The sequence below is a fragment of the Taudactylus pleione genome, unplaced genomic scaffold (genome assembly GCF_031769625.1).
Source record: "Taudactylus pleione unplaced genomic scaffold, aTauple2 ptg000095l, whole genome shotgun sequence".
NCBI lineage: Eukaryota > Metazoa > Chordata > Amphibia > Anura > Myobatrachidae > Taudactylus > Taudactylus pleione.
This window is the reverse complement of record NW_028284497.1, coordinates 15,199,830-15,220,166: the sequence shown is the minus strand read 5'-3', so window position 1 is coordinate 15,220,166 and position 20,337 is coordinate 15,199,830. Positions and strand designations below refer to the sequence as shown.

The following is a 20,337-nucleotide window of genomic DNA, read 5'->3' as shown; positions in this document are numbered from 1 at the left end:
GACTTCTTCTCTGGAGACGAGGAGCCACCCTCTAAATTCAATATAACCGCACTGGTGAGAGCTGTAAAATCTGTTCTACAAATAGAAGTGGCAGAACCCACTCCTAAGGCAAAACAGCCACTTTTTAAACGACAAAAGGTAGTTCCCTCACTCTGACTAGCTGTCTGATCACATGAGTGAGGCACGGAATATGCCCAGTAAAAGGTTTCAGTTACCTAAACGTTTAAGTTCCTTTTACCCTCTTCTCGCTACTGATTGCACTAAATGGGAAGTTCCCCCAGCAGTAGATTCTCATGTAACACGTCTGGTCAAGAATGCTACCTTACCCATCCATACTGCAACCTCCTTGAAGGAAACTACGAATAGAAGGATAGACATTTGTCATAAATCTATATACTCTCTTACAGAAACTATTACTCGTCCTGCTAGGGCTACGGCCTGGGTGGTAAAAGCCATTGAGAGTTGGGCAGAGGCCCTAGAACAGACATTTACCTCTGATGCTTTGAGGGAACAGCTGTCGTACATATCTCACATTAGAGATGCAGCAGGTGAAGCTGCATCTCTACTTAGGTGAAGCAGCTATGGATATAGCTCTCCTAGCCTCCAGGGTATCTGCCACTTCGGTAGTGGCCCGTCGTATTGTTTGGCTCCGCTCACGGAAGGCAGATTCAGACTCTAAAAGGGCTCTGGAGTCTCTGCCTTTTTCTGGAGATATCCTGTCTGGAACAGAACTGGATAAAATTGTGACTACCATGGCAGCTTCCAAGATAGCGTTCCTGCCCTCTGCATATCATGCAAAGCCTCGGACATTATCCTTTCGTCCTCAAGGAAAATTTAAAGGTCAGTCCTTTCCAAGGCATCAGGCATCAACTAAGGCCTCCAAGCCTAGGACCAAACAGACCAGGGCTACTAGACGTCCACCTACCAAATCTGAGGACAAGCCTGCAGCCTGACGGGACAGGCCTCTCCCTGGGGACTCCCAGGGTGAGAGGCCGACTTCTTCAATTCACCAAGTTTTGGCGTCAGACCACATCAGACGCCTGGGTAAGAGAAGTGGTCTCCCACAGATATGCCCTATCCTTCCTGAGGTGGCCCCCCCAGCAGTTCTCTTGCACAGGACTTCCATTGGATCCAAGCTAGGCCCTGCTGCTCCAAAGGGCCATGCAGTCCTTACTGAATTCAGGAGTAATAATTCCAGTCTCCTCCTCACAACGAGGCAAGGGCTATTTTATCCTTTTCTTAGTTCAGAAGCCCAATGGGTCTCATCTGCTGCCCAGGTTTCATATGGAAACCCTCCACTCTATTATCATAGCTATGGAGCCTGGGGATTTTATGGTGTCTCTGGACATTCAAGACGCTTACCTACATGTACCTATAGCGCCTTCTCATCAACAATATCTCTGGTTTGCTATACTACAGCAACATTACCAATTTCAGGCTCTGCAGTTTGGCCTCTCAACGGCCCCTCGGGTCTTTACCAAGATCATGGCAGTTATGGCGGCCTATCTTCGTCGTCAAGGGATCAGACTACTCCCATATTTGGAAGATCTCTTGCTGTTGGCCAGCTCCCCAGAGATTCTTCACCACCATCTGCAGGTAACAATTGCCTTTCTACAAACGCATGGTTAGCTGATCAACTGGAAAAGTCTTCCCTGACACCTTCTCAAAGGATGGTACATTTGGGAGCCCTCCTGGACTCTCATGTTCAGAGAATATTCCTAACAGCAGACAAGATCTCAACAATACTGCACCGAGGGCGCAGACTGCTCCGCAGTTGCCGAGTGTCAATTCACTCGTAGGATCAATGGTGTCCACCTTCGACATGGTGGAGTTCACTCAGTTTCACTACAGGCCCCTACAACACCTGATCCTCTCCAGGTGGAATGGGCTACCCCATCTACTCAGATCCCATATGATGGGCTTCCCCTCGGAGGTTCATCTGTCCCTAGGCTGGTGGCTACAGACATCCCATTAAGAGAAAGGTCGTCCCTTTTGGATCCCGGACTGGGCTCTCCTCACCACGGAAGCAAGCCTCTAAGGGAGGGGCACAGTGACTGATCAGCACGTCTTCCAGAGTCGCTGGACTCCAGTCGAGACAGTGTTACCAATAAACGTCCTGGAAATTCGAGCCATCTACAGAGCTCTCACTCTGGCTCAGGATAGTCTTCAGGGCAGACCAGTACAAGTACAGTCCGACAACGCCACAGCACTAGCATACCTCAATCACCAAGGAGGCACTCAAAGTTGGGTTGCATTGGCAGAAGTGTCCCACATTCTCACATGGACCGAACGCCATCTCCTAGCCATCTCCACGGTATTCATCCCAGGAGTTCTCCATTGGGAAGCGGATTTCCTCAGCCGTCATGACGTGCATACAGGGGAGTGGTCTCTACATCCAGAAGTCTTTCAGCTCCTGGTGGACAAATGTGGTCTACCGGATCTAGATCTCATGGCTTCAAGACACAACAGCAAACTTCCAGTGTATGGAGCTAGGACAAGGGACCCCGGCGCAGCCTTCGTGGACGCATTGTTGGTGAAGTGGACCTTCCATTTGGCATATCTCTCCCCCCCCCCCCCAATACCTCTGCTTCCTCGAGTTCTTCGAAAGTTCAAGCAGGAAGGGGGCACAGGCCTATTAAAAGTTCCAGCTTGACCCAGATGCCATTGGTATTCCGATCTTCAAAGACTCTCCATAGACGTTCTCCAACTTCCTCTACGAGTAGCCCTGTTGTCTCAGGGTCCATGTCTACATCCGGACTTAGCTTGCCTGACGTTATCGGCTTGGCTCTTGAGACATCCCTCCTAACGGCTAAAGGATTTTCCAGCTCTGTAGTCCAAACCATGCTCAGAGCACGTAAACTGGCCTCAGACAGAATTTATCACAGAATATGGCATACATATTTCCAATGGTGTTCTCCGAGAAACTATGACCCTCCAAGTTTTTAAAGTTTCTAGAATTCTTGCCTTTCTTCAGGGTGGATTGGACCTAGGCCTCTGCCTACCATCTCTGAAAGTGCAGGTCTTTGCTTAGTCCATCTGGTTCCAGCGCAGAATTGTTCCTATACCAGATATTCACACCTTCCTGCAAGGTGTTCTACATATACAACCTCCCTTTGTCCCTCCTGTGGCTCCATGGGATTTGTCAGTGGTGCTCCAAGCACTTCAGGAAACTCCATTCGAACTGCTGAAATCCGTGGATATCAAGTGGTTCACTGCGAAGACTCTGTTTCTTCTGGCTATAGCCTTTGCCCGTACGATATCGGATTTAGGGGCGCTGTCATGTCGCTCCCCCTTCTTTCATCAAGACAGGGCTGTTTTTAGAACGCACCCTGGCTTCCTTCCTAAGGTGGTTTCTCATTTCCAGCTAAATGAGGAAATTGTAGTTCCGGCCTTTCAATCACCAGACCTCTCGGCAGGTGAGACAGGATGTGATCCGTACTCTGAAGATCTAAGTGGGCCGTACTATTTCCATCAGGAAATCGGACTCCCTCTTTGTCCTACTAGGATTCCACAAGAAGGGATGGCCAGCTAACAAACAGACTCTGGCCAGATGGATTCGCATGGCTATCTCACAGGCTTACACGCAGACTGGCCTTCCTGTGCTGGCTACAGTATCTGCTAATTTTACTCGCTCCGTGGGTCCATCGTAGGCAGTCTGTCATGGCGCCCCTGCTGAACAGCTATGGAAGGCGGCCACATGGTCTTCTGTCCACACCTTTCTTCGGTTTTATGCCTTTGATACATTTGCCTCCTAAGGATGCTTCCTTCTGGCGTAGGGTTTTTCTCTCAGCTCAGGAGTGTTCCCGCCCTTTAACAACTGCTTTGGGACATCCCCATTGTCTCCCCTGTGGAGCCATATGGACCCTGAAGAAGAAAAGGAGAGTTATGGTGAAACTTACCCTTGTTAACTCTCTTTCTTTCAAGTCCATAGGGTCCACAGGGCACCCGCCTTGATGCACCTGGCTTCTATGGGTTTCTTCTCTTGGTCCCTTGTTTCCTTCTCTGTGTGAGAGTGTGATTCTTCAGTGTACCAGTCTTCTTTCTCTCCTATCATGCTCTTGCCTTGAGCTTGTTAACAAAACTGTGCTGCCCTCAGGTTGTGGGTGGGGTATAGGGGGAAGGACCCGGAGCATCCTGGGATGAAAAGCTTGCTGTTGATGTTCGGTCCTCCAGGTCCCACCTACACTTCCCCACTGTCTCCCCTGTGGAGCCCTATGGACTTCGAAGAAAGAGAGCTAACAAGGGTAAGTTTTACCATAACTCTCCTTTTTAGGAAAAATGGTCAGAAAATGCTCTGGGACCCCGGCGGCACCCCTCCTAATGACTAATTAAGCAATTGGAAGTTTCCAATTAGCTTAATTAGTCAGTAATACCTTTCAGAGAGCTGTCTTCTCCCTCCAGCGTCGGGACCCGGTCTCCTGCAGCAGCGGTGAGTATGTCAAGTGTGTGTGCATGAGTGTGTGTGCGTGAGTGACCCCCCGTTTGTTTGTCGTCGTCCCCCCTTCCTGTAACGGGCACTGGGAGAACCACATCTCCCAGCAGCCCTTTTTTTTATTGGATACTGCGGGTATCGGTTACGCGCATACCCTCGGTTATCCAAAATTGGGTGCAGGGTTTTTTGCCTCGCTAAACCAAGCGCCCAATTGAATGTGCCCCAAAATGTGTTAGTATTAAGGATGTTAGGGACCCACCTTATGGGGCTCATCTTGACATAATTTTTTAATTAGTTCAAATTAATTCATCTTGACTTAACTTTTTTGTCCAAATGTGTTCTAAGGATCTCATTTATATTTCATGTTAATTGTAGAGATTATCAGGATTATTTTATCTATCATTGTTCTTAGTACTTAGGGGCAGGGGCGTCGGAATGATTTTATGTTGGAGGGGCAAAATAAAATTGTTCCGACGCACCCTCATCAATAATAGACCAAATAATAATACATATCCCCCAAAGGCTCCAATGCAATACTTAATAAGCAATAGTCCCCACCTTATATAGTAACAACACGCAGAACTGATGCCAGTACAAGAGATGTGGAGACTGGGCACTAGATAGTACCTACAGTTGATACAGTGTAACACTCAGCTAGGGCATCTACATCCTGCTAGCGGGGCTCTCACCTCTCTTTTCTCCACACATGCACTTACCGCCTGTGGTCTCTGCACGTCCTTTTCCTGCTGCTGTGTGATCTCCTCCCGGGGACTCTCCTTATGGTCAGACCTGGTCTGGCCCTCGTCTATGGGCTGACTATCCGCTGCCCTGCGGCCTCTCTCCTCCTGTACCTCCAGGCAGCGCTGCAGATGCACTATATGATATCTCAGCTTCATGTACTCGATCCTCAGCTGCTCCAGCTTCGGGCTCGGGTTGATGTCCACAGTCCCATGCATGCCCAGCTCCTGTAGCCGGCCGATCTCGTCGCTCAGCGTGCGGATTTCCTCCTCCTGAATGGTCAGGCGGTCTGCGATCTAGGCAGCCATGATCCTCCACAGTTAGTCAGCACATACACGCAGAGACGGTGACAGCTGCTGCAGGCCGAAGCACTCACACTCACTGGCTGTCTGCTGCTTGTCAATGTAGTGGTGGTGATTAGCAACTCTCCTATTGCCTTACACAGCTGAGATTTATTCAGTTATAACTAATCTGGCACATTTTGCACACCAGCATTATTACCGTCTTTGTATGGAAAGGTTTTTTATTTTATTTAGTTTAAAAAAACAAACTATATAACAACCAAAATAATGGCAGCTGATGGTGTGAATCATAGATTACTTCCTGTTGAAGGTTTCTTGCCATCAATGGGAAACAGTTGATGGACATCCCTGCATCCAGCAGGTCTGGATGCTGGAAGCATGGCCACAGGAGGGGCGTAGTCTCAGACACAGGCCCCTCTGTCTCCCTTTCCTCCTTCCATCTCCCTTCTCTCTTATCTGACTGAGTGGCAGGCGGCGTGGACGGTCAGGTGCTGTGCTTTATAGCAATAGGCTAGACAGCCCCTGCACCACACAGAGGAGGAGATGTAATGTGCGGTGTTTTAACTTAAAGACCGCAAATTACACCTTCTCCTCTGTGCGGTGAAGGGGCCGTGTATCCTATTTCTACAAAGCACAGCCCCTGACCATCCCCAGCTGCCAGCCTCTCCTTTCACATGTTGGGGGGTGAGCCGCCCCCCAATCTGTTCCGACACCCATGCTTGGGGGGTATCCAAATAGCCGGGATAACCAGGTTTTCTCCGAAAAGTTTTCACCAGTAAAAACTTTTCTCCAAATATGGTTATTGTGCTATCCTATTAGGCGCTGTTTTTTCACATATGCGAAAATAGTGGTATAGGAATTATCACAAATTTCTTTTCACCACCTCTGAGCAGGTGATAAGTGATTTTTGGCTAAAAATGTCGGGACTTGGTGCAGAACCACTGGGACACCATCCTTAATGACTAATTAGGTAAAAATAGCTTGACAGCTGAATTTGGCCAATAATGACATGTCATTTTTGGGATGAAATATTAAAATTTTTTGGAATATTGGTTTAAAGTAGTGGGACGGGTATATGGGTGTGCTGTATGGATGCAAGTGACAGGTATATTTTTAACATTTCCAAAAAAATACCCTATAATGACACAAAGATAGACTTACACCCATTTTAATGTACCGCTAATTTAACTACAGCATTTATTTTGGCCAAAAGCTATTGCTTTCTATAATTTTTTAACTGTTATAGAAAAATGCACATAACAGCTATTGGACACAATTTAATAACCCCAAACCCTTGTATTATTGCCACTACCACACTTCTGTATCATTACCCTACCTTAGTGTACCTTTGGGGTACAGGCTAATTTTCATTTACATGTACTAATCACCTGTCATCCATGCAATAATTATCGTGCAAATTGGTTATCTCCAGTTTTGCAATAGGATAGCACGTTAAACGGAAATGCGCAAACATGCGATAAGCCGGAGAAAACGTATTGTTACCGCAGCTAATTGGATACCGCCCTTAGAGTGTGCACCTGCATTTTCTTTTTCCTGTGTTGTACTACAAGTCTCAGCATGGTAGCACCTCTTATTATGTTTAAAATTGGGGTGTGCAGTTCAAGCCCCCTCCCCCTTTCCTCTACATATGAGTAGAAAACCATACCTATGAATAGGGCCAGGTGGATCTATTTACAGGGAAAAATACTAATTTATTTGCATGCACACAAAGCATCTATTTGCGTCCAAGTCACCATCAGGCCCATTGTGTTCAAATTAATCAGAACAGATTTCTTCCCAAGAAGATACAGTTCTCTGGAGACAGAAGTGTCTTCCTTCCCTTTAACTTCTGCTATCACAGGAACAGTGTACTGTAAATAATGAGCATGGATCAGTCAGCCATTGCAGGTTGATATACACATCAGCGTACTATGAGTTGATTTATTATGGATCGCTATTGCGATTGCAGCTGTGATTATGCACGCAGTTCTGCTGCGAAAGTATGCTAATGCTTGCAACTGCTCAGCCAGCATAGAGACGCCCACTACCGCTTTCTCACATCCGTAAGACCTCGCAAACCTGCGTATACACCGGTAACATCGGCCCCTCATGTAAAATTACAACAGGTCTGACCTGTCTCAGAAATTGCAACTCTCGTCGCACGCAGTGAGTACTCAAGCTGTGAATGCCTTCTCAGTGGCTAATTTATGCACACCCAGGAGTACACACCATCGGCCGATCTGCGTACGCTGTTGCAATTGCGATCCATGATGAATCAGGCCCTATACTCAAAGCATGGTTGCCCATCTCTCCCAGAATATATGTGAGACTCTTAAATTATCGGTGGACCTGCTGGACTCCCAAGTGAGCAGACAATTCTCTGGGAGCGCTTACTTGCCACAAGAGGACATGAAATACAGCAAATTGGTAGAAAACACTTCCAATGAGAAGCCATTGTTAAGTAATGGAGGACTGGGCGGGAAGTGGTGGATTTAACTGGGAAGGGGGGGGGGGTCTGAAGCAGAGTTATCCACAAAATGTGCATAAATTACTTTTAAAAGACCACACTCAATAGTAGCATATTTCTATCCACATGCAGAGCTTTAGATGCACTCCAGCATATGAGTCTAGTTTTACATAAGACACTTATCAAAGACCTGTCCCACTTGTGCTTATTTCATTTACAAGCAGTTTGCTAGTTACAGTAACTTGTCATCGCCATAATCTGTTATTTGCACCTGACCCTAACCTAACCACCACCGGCACCAAATTCAAACATCCGCATTCGGAACGCACATTCAAGATTAAATTTGTTCAGTCATGCATTTCCACTTTTATAGTTTACTTGATCATGTGCCCATGCGGCCTTTATTATATAGGAAAAACCACAAGAACTATGAGGGAACGTATGGCCCTTCATCGGTCAGCCATCAAAGCGGCTCTGTCTGGCAAACCATCGGATCAACCAGTGGCCAGACACTTTGCTGATAATAAGCATTCCCTCTCCATGTTAAGGCACATGGTTATCGACCACATTCCTAAGTCCATAAGGGGTGGAGACCGAGCAGGAGACCTCCTGCGGCAGGAGGCCTGGTGGATTTTCAACCTTAACACCACCAGCCCGCATGGTCTAAACGAGATAATCTCGTGGAATGTCTTTAATTAGTTCTACATCCACATTTCAGGATCAATCTACCACGACACCCACCCTCTGGACTTTATCTACCATCAAGCATTTACCCGTGCAGGGCGGACTTGAATCAATGTTCGTCTTGCATGATCAATCACTGTTCCGCTCTCCACATCCAACCTTTTTTGATATTATAGTGTATTGTTTATTCTCTGTGGGGATTTGAGGGTTCTCGCTAACAACTTCCTTTTATGCTTTAAATGGCCAAGGTACAGCTGTTTCTCCTCTATGGCAGGCTTATGTACTGTCTTGAGTCTAACCAGCCGTTTAAAATATGTTTTGGATCAGAGACATTAAATTATTAATGTATACATTTCTTCACTCCATGTTCTATTTCTACACTGCACACAGTTGGTGTACTTTCTCTTTTTCTTTTGCATCACATGCTTCTTTCATTTGTCATCTGCAACTCTATCTATAACCTTTGACGGCCGGACCTCAGAGCTGCGTCGAGCCGGGCGTCTTGGTTGTCATGACTACCAATCGACGCCTGACACTCTGACGTCATCTCTGCGGGACGGGGCGGTCATGCGGTCAGTCCCGGACAGCGTCCAGCCGCAAACACAGGGCGGGTGTTTCTCTTCTTCCTCTATTTAAGGTAAGGTTCTTTAAACACACTGTTTCATTCACCTTGACAAAGGGGCTTGTTTGTCCCGAAACGTTGGTAATGTGATTTGTTCACAGTAAATACTTTTTCTACCGTTGGATGACTCCGAGTGCCACTGCTTGCTGTTTGTTTGTACTCGTTCATTCAGAGGGCACCGGAGCAAGTTGATATACTGCAATAGAGTGCTAGTCTTTTACCGTCATCTATATTTATGAGGTATACAATCGGGAAACCGGCTGCTTTAATACCGACAGCCGGCTTCCCGACTGTCATCCCGGCGAGGGTGCAATGCCGGGCGTCTAGATGTAGACGCCTGACATTTCCCCGATACCGGGAGACCGGCGCCCGGCATCCCGATCGAAGGGATGCCGGGCGCCGCGAGCGGACAGCCGCGGGGGGGAGGGTTAGGTTTAGGGCACCCGGGGGGACTTAGGGTTAGGCACCCCCCGGGAGGGTTAGGCTAGGGGGAGGGAGGGTTAGGGTTAGGCACCTCCGGGGGGGACTTAGGGTTAGGCACCCCCCCAGGGGTTTAGGCAGCGGGGAAGGGGGGGGGGTTAGGGTTAGGCACTTAGAGGGGGGATTAGGGTGCCCTAACAGGGCATAAGGGATGAAACGCGTTGATGGCTTGGCGTTGTACCGACACTTTTTCTAGCTTGTTGAACTGCATAATATTACACACTGAGTGTCTGAACATAGTGGTTGAGAGGGACATAAAGGGACTAATCCAAAGTATCCTCTATTGGATATTTGGAGGAACGATCCCGCTGGTTCCAAAAAGACCCACTTTGATGAGCATATTTAACATCAGATTGTGGTATGCATATTACTTATCTCCTCAAAATTGATAACCTATTACACTAGAGCGCAATGTTTCTCACCCTTTCTTAGTATTTACCACCATTTGAGACAATACAACAACGGTCTCCCAGAAATAGCTGCTATTGGACTACAGGGAGTGTATTTTTCAAGAGGACACACGGACATTGGGGTTGTAGCGCTTTATCAGTACCATTGCTATAATATATATATATATATATATATATATATATATATATGTATCTGTTATCCTTTATGGCACTGTATTCTCTCTTATAGCTCAAGCCTCAAGAGAAGATATATTTTCGAAGCCTTAAAGATGCAGTACAGACATACTTTAATAATTTAGCTCAGGTGAGACTTCTAAGCATGGTTCATATGTTCACTAACATTCCTTCAATGTAAAAAAATTGAATTTGAGTCACCAAATATACTAACGATGAATAACGAGTATACATGAGTTTGCCAGGTTATTATAAAGATATCCTTGCCTCATGTACAGTGTTATCGGGACCAAATAGGAAAGATAGTTACTTATTAAGCATATAGGACTGTTTAGAGCAAGTTTATTGGAACCTGGAAGCTGGACCATCCTCAACCACATTGGTTTCATAGCTGTAATCATTATCAGTGTACCCTTGCACTAGCCATACAGCATCATTGGTGCAAAAGATACAATTCTAAACGTGGGTGTAAAAATGCTAAAATTGTTAATCACATATGATTTTATTCTCCTTATGTTTCATATGCAAATTAAACTTAAACATTTTTTCTCAATCCAACAGTATGAATTTGGTGCATCTGTAATGTATACCTCATGTGCATTTAGCATTTATGTACACATATATATATATATATATATATATTATATAGACCTATAATCAATAAAAGTATGCAATGCGGCTTTTGTCAGAAATAACTCTGAAATACCACCATGAAATACTTGTCTTGTCCGGCACTATTATAGTCCTATTAATGTACTTCTTCTACAACATCTTCCCCCATACATTCTGCACTATGATCAGTGAAAATCACCAATATATTTATGGGGAGAATGTCTAACAAGCAGGACCGGACTGGCCATCGGGCACTTCTGGCAAATGCCAGAAGGGCAGATGGGCCGATGTGGCTGCCGCTGAGCGCAGGCTTGCCCTGCCGGCACTGCAGTGTTCAACACTTACCTTGTTTTTTCCGCGGCTGCATCAGTGCGTTATTACGCTCCCGTCGGGCGTGCAGCTGCAGGCTATTTAGCCAGCTCCTGCGCTGGCCAGTGTTAAGTGCGGCCGCGTCATGACGCAACCGCATCAAAACGTCATGACGCGGCCGGGTACTATGCGCGGTGGGGGAGGGACCCAGCCATTAGCTCCTGGGAGCTGACTGCAGAGGTGCAAACTGCTGCGCGACAGGCGCCGTGACACCATGCTGACCAGTGGAGTGTCATGGGCGGCCACCGCTGCGGTGATGTCAAAAACGCGGCGTGGGCGGGAATCTGAATGGACTGGACCGATGCCATCTTCAGACCTCATGAGCTTCTGCTGACAGTCTGACACAGACACCAGCTGAGACTGCAGCCAAGACCCCTGAGAATCGTGTGTGCAGTCACAGTGAGTGTGCACAATTTTTATTCCCCTTGGTGTGGTGGGTGGGCTACTCTGTGGGGACTACCACTGGGGCCACTGCATAAGGGGGTACTACTACTGGGGGTACTTTATAAGGGGGCTACTAATGGGTGGACTACTACCATGGGTAATGCATGGGGGGACCATTTCTGGGGGCACTACATAGGGGGACCACTTCTGGGGGCACTACATAGGGGGACCACTACTAAGGGCAGTGCACTGTATATGGGGACCACTACTGGGGGCACTGTATGGGGGGTGGCTGCTACTGGGACACTGTATAAGGGGGGGCACTGCATAGGGGGGACTACTACTGGGGCACTGCATGGGGGGACCACTACTGGGGGCACAGCTTAGGGGGGACCACTACTGGCGGCACTGTATATGGGGCACTGCATTTCCCCCTACTCCTCCTCTCTCCCAGCTTCCCCTCTTTCTCCTATGTCTCTCCCGTCTCCCCCTATTCCTACCCTCTATCTCCCAGCTTCCCCCATTCATTCTCTCTCTCTCTCTCTTCCTCTTCCTCTCTCTCTCTCTCTCTTCCTCTCTCTCTCTCTCTCTCTCTCTCTCTCTCTCCCCCAGGTCCCTTCTCCTATATCTTTCCTGGCCTCCCCAATTCCTTTTCTCTCTCAGCTCACCCTATTTCTCCTATGTCTCTCTAGCTTCCCCAATTCCTCCTCTCTTTCTCTCGGCTCAACCTGTTCCTTCACTCTCTTGCGGCTCTCCCTATTTCTGCTCTCTCCCGGTTCAACCTATACCTTCTTTTTCTCGCCTGGCTCTCCTTATTTGCTCCCTCTCTCTCTTCCCTCTCCCTTCCCACTCCCCATATTTCTCTACCCCAGTTCCTCCTCTCTCCTGGCTCTCCCTAATTCTTCTATTTGGTCCCCTCTTTCCTTCTCTCACCCCAGCTACCCAAATTCCTCCTCTTTTTCTCCTGGCTCCCCCCTTTCCTCCTCTTTTTCCTGTCTCCCTCTATTCCTTTTAGTATGTTGCTATTTCAAACCTGCAGATCCATGTAGTATTAATATTAATTGTATACAATATATTGTTTATAATATTCTATTTTATAATATTTGTTATGTGCAAATATTCATGTTTGTGTATAAGGGACACTATTGTGTGACATAACGTGAAAAAGAGACACTGTTGTAATGTGAAAAAGGGACACTACTGTGTGTTGTAACATGAAAAAGGGACAATACTGTCTGACGAAAGGTGAAAAAGGGTACTACTGTGTGATGTCACATGAATAAGGGACACTACTGTGCAGTGTAGTATGATGAAGGGACACTACCGTGTGGTGTAATGTGACTATGGGGCACTACTGTTTGATGTAACGTGACTATGGGGCACTAATGTGTGACGTAATGTGAAAAAGGGACACTACTGTGTGACGTAATGTGAAAAAGACACTACTGTGTGACGTAAAGTGACTATGGAGCACTACTGTGTGACGTAATGTGAAAAAGACACAACTGTGTGACGTAACGTGAAAAATTAGGTGGCTACGCCCCTTCCCAGCAAGACCACACCTGAATTTTACCTATGGATGGCGGCACACATGCTCTTTTGTCAAAATGTGTAGTTACGGCTCTGCTTTGGTGTGCACAGATGTCATCTGCGTTCAGCACCCCTGTCTTAAAGTCCTACAGTTAACACTATCTAAACTACAACTGCTAAACTAGAGCTTGGGAAAATGCCTTCCCCTTTCTTTGTGTATGACCTACACCAGTGAAGTACCAGCTTTACCTATAGATATCTTTCCAATTTGTCTGATGGGAAGGAAAATCTGGTCCATTTTCCAGCATCTGGGAGCAAATTTCTATTGTTATTTGTCCCATACATTCCCAGATTTCCTATCCCACCACACGAATTGGACAGATATATCTATAGGTGTGTACACAGCTTAACAGAACCGACACCATACCAAATGTGTGACTCCCCTGCAGGATGTGCTCTGTTGTATGTATTTTAATAGATGATGATGTGTACTTGTCTGTTCTAATATTAATTATATTTGTAAGAGCTAGCATTCCCACTAGCCTGTTTCATCAGGGTGCCTTGCCCTGCCCTATTTCTGAAGGGCAGAAAGCACCCTGCCTTCCAGCGCGGCGGCCCGCTGAGACAGCCTGCGGGTTCTCGCTCCACCCGCGGGTCGTAGTCTCCCGTGGGTGGTCAAAACGGTGGCGCAGCGGTCACCGCTGGTGAATGGCTGCGCCCGGCATCCATTCACAGTGACCGCAGCGCTTGGGGGCTGCCCGGCAAGTCCGTAAGTGCCGGGCACGCCCCCAGGAGTGCCGAAAAGGAACGCGTCATAAAAACATGCCCCCTTTTATTTGGTCACGCCCCCTTTTCGGGAGCGCGCGCCGAAAAGTGCCCTATCTCTAGGTCCGGCGCCCTGCCTGCTGCCAGACATAAAGTGAACACTAAGAGCATAGACTAAGAAGTAGGAGGGGTCAGGAAGAGTAAGGGGAGGAGTCTATGCCAGGAGCCAGATGCTGATGCAAGGTGGGCCTGTGTGCTCTTTAAATGCCAGGGCCTATTTTTAGTCCCAGTCCGACCCTGCTAACAAGTCCCAGTCCGGCCCTGCTAATACCAGAAGTGGTTTAAAGTGAATCAGAGTGTTTGAGATTTGTGACACTAGAAGGGCCATTATGCACTAACACCCTAAACCTGGTCCCCCTTCATGAAATAGTAGGTGTTGCCCTCTACATATATTCTTATTACTCCCCGCTATAAATCAAATAATATTATCCCTATAATAAAATAAAAATAATATTGATTTTTTTTTTTTTTTACTTGGCTGTAATCTGCTACTACAGTACTTGCCGTTACTGCATTTGTCTCTGCTATCAACTTGTTTATTACTCCAGTACAATTGTTACTGTACTGTTTTTTTTTTTTCCCTTGATGTAAATTAGCTTCATTCAAAATAATAAACTGTTTAATAATAATAATGATTGTGATTCTGTAAAAAAAAAGGGGGGTAATATTTCCTAAAATATGGATTCAAAATGTCTCCTCACAAAAATAATACATTAACATTGCCTCCTTAATATATAAATAAATAATCCCACAATGTATAACAGAAAAGATTACAAGATAAGAATATATAGCGTAACAATAAGCATTATAGTACAGTATCTTCAATTACAAAACTACTGACTGACCATCAGACACATCATGAATTAGGCTCTCATAATGAGAAAGATGACAAGTTAGTGCCAACTAAGTATTGGCGCTATGGACTTGATGGGGCTTATGTAATAGGGTGCGATTTGCAGCCGCTGCGGGAACTCCTGCGAGTCTTCCCGTATTTTTAAAGCGGTAATCATTTTAAAGGCAAAACCAGCTTGGTTTTGCCTTTAAAATGATTGCCGCTTTAAAAATACAGGAAGACTCACAGGAGTTACCGCAGCGGCTGCAAGTCGCACCCTATTACATAAGTCCTGTGACATTTCTTAAACCTCTCTTTGGTCTAACAATAGTACTGAATGCTTCTTCATTATATACACACCATAATTCTTTTGCAAAAAATTCTGAGGGACAGTACAGATGCCCCACCCCCTTCAGCACAGCGTGTTCTGAGAACATACGAAGCCTTCAACTTTATGATGCAGTGTCCTTGTAGTAATGTTATTTGGACCAAAGTCTACAACCTCATTAAGCAGATAACCCAGTCATTTCCACTGACATCTGATCAGTGTACAATTCCATCCTATGTACTGTAATAGAAGGTTCATTCCTTTCTGCACTCTCTAAAAACAACCAGGAAATTGATTTACATACAGAGGGCCATATTCAATTTGGCTGCGAAAAGTCGGAATCGGCGATAAATTATCACAGATGACGTCATTTTCGCATGTTTCAATTATCCCCGTATTCAATTACAAAGACTTTTCGCCGGTGTGAAAAGTCTTTGTAAAAAAACGGGGATAACTTAGTTTTCACCATGTTTTACATGGCAAAAAAAGTGCAGAATTGGGGTTTAGGGGTGCAGGCTTAAAAAAAATAGCCTGCACCCCTGGGAATGACCAAGAAAAAAGATCTGTATAAAAAAAAAATTAAACAATCGGGACACCCCAAAAATGATGTTTAATAACTATTCCTAAGTGCTATTCTTCACCACTTCTTCATAGCTACAAATATGCACTTGCCGCGGCTATTAGAAACTCTGACTTCCTTCAGCAGGTAAAAATGGGGGTACCCATAGTGATCCTCCATGTCTAGACATCTTTAGAGGGTCCCTGGAAAATTTCCCGAAAATTGCCGTTTTTTGGCGATACTTACCTCTCCGCCGGCTCCTGTTTTCGTTGATCTCTAATTGAACATGGGGATAAAGCGGGCACGCGCCCGATACTTTATTCCCGGAAAACCTCAGATGTGGAGCGAAAAGTCCTTCACAGACTTTTCTCCCCAAATTGAATACCCCCCATAATCTGCTCAAATCCATTCAGATAGATAAGTGCAGACTGCTACAAACTGGTATTTCAAATATAGTATAGTTTAATGGTGCGTACACACTGGGCGATTAAAGTGGACGACTGAACGATAACGATATCGTTATCGTTCAGTCGTCCACTTTATCGTCCATTTTTAACACAAAAAAGATGAACGATGATGACGACGCGCGTTCCCGCGGGTCGTTCGTCATCCTCGTTCATCGGGCTGACATGCAGGCCAACCTGACGACCTCGTCAGGTTGCTGCATGTCAGGGAATGGGTGAGAGAGCCCGGCGCTGAACGATATCGCTAATGATATTGTTCAGCGGCTGTGCTCAATGTCATGAACGACATTGAGCACAGCCTGCCGGGGACACACTAGACGATATCGCTCAGGGAGCATATCGTCTAGTGTGTATGCACCTTAACTGTCCATTTTTCTCAGACAGCCATATCTGGAGATATTTTTACCATCATTTTATCCCGCAGTAACTCTCCAGCTGGTATCTTGCAAGTAATAAAAGTGGTAATACACGTATACTTTGATACCAAGAATGTGGTAAAAGCTGATTTTAAAATTACATTTGTATTAATATCATGGCCATGATGGACTGTTAACCTATAAAAGCTAACATTGGGAACATAAGCTAACTTTTATCATCAATGTGACTGCTACACATATTCAAAAGTTGCTGAGTGCTTATCCCTAAGGAGACCTGAATTGCAGCTAATAGTATATGCCTGCCAGTTGTTGCCCTTTTGATATCATTGTGTCTGCTATACATGTTGCTGCTTGCTTGTCTTAAAGGAGATCTGAACTGCTGCTAATATTATATATATGCTGCACCCAAAATAGTATTTGCTGCATATGCACGTCTAAAGGAGATTTAATTGCTGCTAATAATAATAATAATATATATATATATATATATATATATATATATATGCTGCACCTTTAATACCATTGTGTGGGCTGCACATGCTGTTGAATATCTGTTTTAAAGGATACTTGAACTGCTGCTTACATTATAGATATATGCTGCATTTTTAAAAGCACTGTGCCTGCTGCACATACTGCTGAGCACTTTTCCTAAAGAAAATCTAAATTGCTGCTAACACTATATATTATTCTACACTTTTGATATCACTGTGTCTGCTGTACATGCTGCTGAGTACCTGTCTCAAAGGGGACTTGAACTGCTGCTAATACTATATACATGTGTATATTATATACTGCACCTTATATCAATTTGTCTGTTGCATATGCCTTAAAGAGTACTTTAACTGCTGCCAATGTCTTACATTCACCAGCCGCTGCACTTTTAACAGCGTTATTATTGAGTGTTTATGCCAAAGGAGTTCTGAATTGCAGCAAAATATTTTAATTTATTTTTTTTTATTATTATTTTTATATAAAAACACAGAAAATGCCCTTGTTTAGGCTAAAGAATAGAAGGAGCACCTCTAATTGAACCCCTGTTAGTGGAAACAAAAATCAAACACACACAAATTTGAAGAAGTCCTAAGGGACGAAACGTGTTGGGTGTTATCCATTGGTCAGCAGGGAGGACTCTGTTCTAATTAAGATCTGGCCCGCTAAGGGTAATGACAGAGAAAGAAATTGCTATCATCTCCCTATGTTATGACAATGGAAAAATTATTGTGTAAACATTTTTAATGCATCAATTTTATGTTATAAGATAAAACTTTTTAATAAAACAATTGTCTAAATATTTGTTTCATCGAATGGTTAGCCTTTGTGCCATTCTGTGGGTGTTCTTTTGGTGAGAGAGTCTTTTTTAGAGAATCCAGTCAGTATCTCTAGATTCATCTATCAAGTGTTCGGAAGTTTATTTCTGAATATAGTTGAGAAAGGAGAATCCTAAGAATCCAAGATCACATTTTAAATTGGACATTTTATGGTGCAATATTTTATTGCTGAGAATTTATCTTTTATAAATAAGATCTATTGGTTTATGCGCCCTCTAAATTTATATATATATAGGAGAATGAGTCTTTTATATCTTAAAAGCTATAAATGGTATAAAAATATTGTGTGGAATAAATAAGGGGATGTACTGTAAGTTTACATATAGAGAATTTGACATAAGGCTCTATTTGAACACCAAAATGGCCTAATTTTAATTTATTTTTACTGTCATAATTTATTGCATTTTTTGTCTTAATGATTGATGTAGGTTTCCAGACGATGTCTTGGGAGTGATTTATTAAGTGATATTTTAAAGGAAATAAATACATATATTTTACTGTTTGCCAGCGCTTCCTTATTTCTTTTTTGGTATATACATTTTCTATGTGGAGGTAGGGTGCCTCCATTATTGTTGGAAGCAGCAGGCAAACAGAAGGTCGCACTGGAAGTTTAATTGGCGCCAGGTAATTGTTTTTCTCTTTTTGATGTTTAGTATGTTGATTTTAACAGGCAAGTCTGGTGCATAGTGCCATGAGCTAGATTTACTAAGCTTTACTAAATGATCTTCTGTTTTCACCCTGAAATGTAAAACTGCAATAATATTAAATGCAAAACATACCTGGTTATGCAATAAATATTATTGCTGTCTTAAGTTTCTGGGTCAAAACTAAATCTAGCACTATGTCTTAATTTGTTCTTTATTTTACAGTATTCAAAATATCCAAATGTAAAAAAAATAATATTCACAGATATATAGTTAGAGCTGTCATACCTTGAAATATTTGACAATTATATTTATTGTATTGGTATTTGTTGTCAATCATTTGAGATTTAAATATAGGGCCTGATTCAGAGATAGATGCTATTACCACATCTGCTGTGTTTTTGTATGCAGCGGCTGTGCAAATGCCACAGGAGGTGTCTTGTGTAAAAAAAAAAAGACCTGCTACATCTGAAAAAAAACACTGCATCGGATCAAACTGCGTGAACACTGGACATCTGAGTAACCCTGATGCGTCCGAGTGAACCTTTGGTACGTCCGGGGGCCAGTGAAGCTTTGGTACGCAGAGAAAACAGGGCCAACACGCCTTTTTTTCTGGGATGCTTCTTGTACCTACCCTGTCACCACCCCCAAATGCCAGCAACATATCGATCATACTGTGGTGTTTGGGGCACTGCGAGCGACATTGCAGAACCAGATCTGCAAGCTCAGATCTCAAAACATCAGAGATTTGCATATACATCGCGTTTACATAAATCTCTGAATTAGGCCCATAGTCTAGTGTGTAAATGAAAAAAACCTTTCCCTCTGATAACAATTTTAAATAACATGATTTTTTTCAAAATATTTGTTAATCTTAGTAATAGCTCTCATATATTTTGCCAGTTTCAATACTTAAAATGTAAGTAATTATGCAAAATAATTACTTATTTACCAATAGAGTATAGAGTTTCTACCATCATAGAACATGAGGATGTTAAAATTGCATTTACTAATTATGAAGTCTATTTAGAAGCTAACAATCTACATACTGTAGGTAAATGTTTCTGAAGAAGAGTGCAGTGATGCTGATTTCTGTGCTCTATACATTAGGCATGGACTTTTCAAAAGCAGCAGCATGAAATTCATGTGATGTTCTACAAACAATACATTTCTAAGAGCCAAAATTCTTTACAAGTGGCTCAACAGAAGACTGACAACCAAGAGAAGTATTATATACTTTGTTTATTGTCGTTGTATGTTAAGTTTTTGTTCTAGCAGTGCTGTATTGCACCTGCTTTTGTTCTGTAATATATTTATGTAAATATATGTCTTGCATGCTATGATTCACAAATATTCCTTGCTCCATAGTGAATTAAAATCTCTAAAAAAGGAAAATGCTGAGCTTAGATCTTTGGTCGCTCATTTGAAGGTAAGAAACAAGGTGTTGATTTATAATTGCCAATTCTTTTTTTTTCCAAAATGTATTGGATGGATGGCTGAATATAAACATCAGTTGAATTTATCAGAGCTGACCGATCCAGTGGGAACAAGGTAAATAGAAGACATTTCAAGCATTAAGATCGCAAAACAGCATATTCTCTATAATAAAATATGCAGTAAACACCAGATATTATCAACATTTACAGTTCCAGGAGAGAATCTACAGGAGTAGAAATTGAGCGGAGTCATCATCCAATCTTCCTTTGTTTTTCTTTTTTGTGTCTTTATTGTTCTATAACTGAGCACAGTAGTTAGAACTAAAAGTCATAAAGACAA

General features: G+C 43.9%; 1 protein-coding gene across 1 annotated transcript in view; it reads left to right on the top strand.

Annotated features, from left to right (window-relative positions):
• RNF212B (ring finger protein 212B) overlaps nucleotides 1-20,337 on the top strand; it is a 104,776-nt gene that overhangs the window by 21,450 nt on the left and 62,989 nt on the right. The window contains exons 3-5 of the mRNA XM_088470249.1: nucleotides 10,365-10,439; nucleotides 19,672-19,787; nucleotides 19,930-19,990. Of these exons, the coding sequence (XP_088326375.1) occupies nucleotides 10,365-10,439; nucleotides 19,672-19,787; nucleotides 19,930-19,990 (252 nt within the window). The remainder of the gene's footprint in view (nucleotides 1-10,364; nucleotides 10,440-19,671; nucleotides 19,788-19,929; nucleotides 19,991-20,337) is intronic.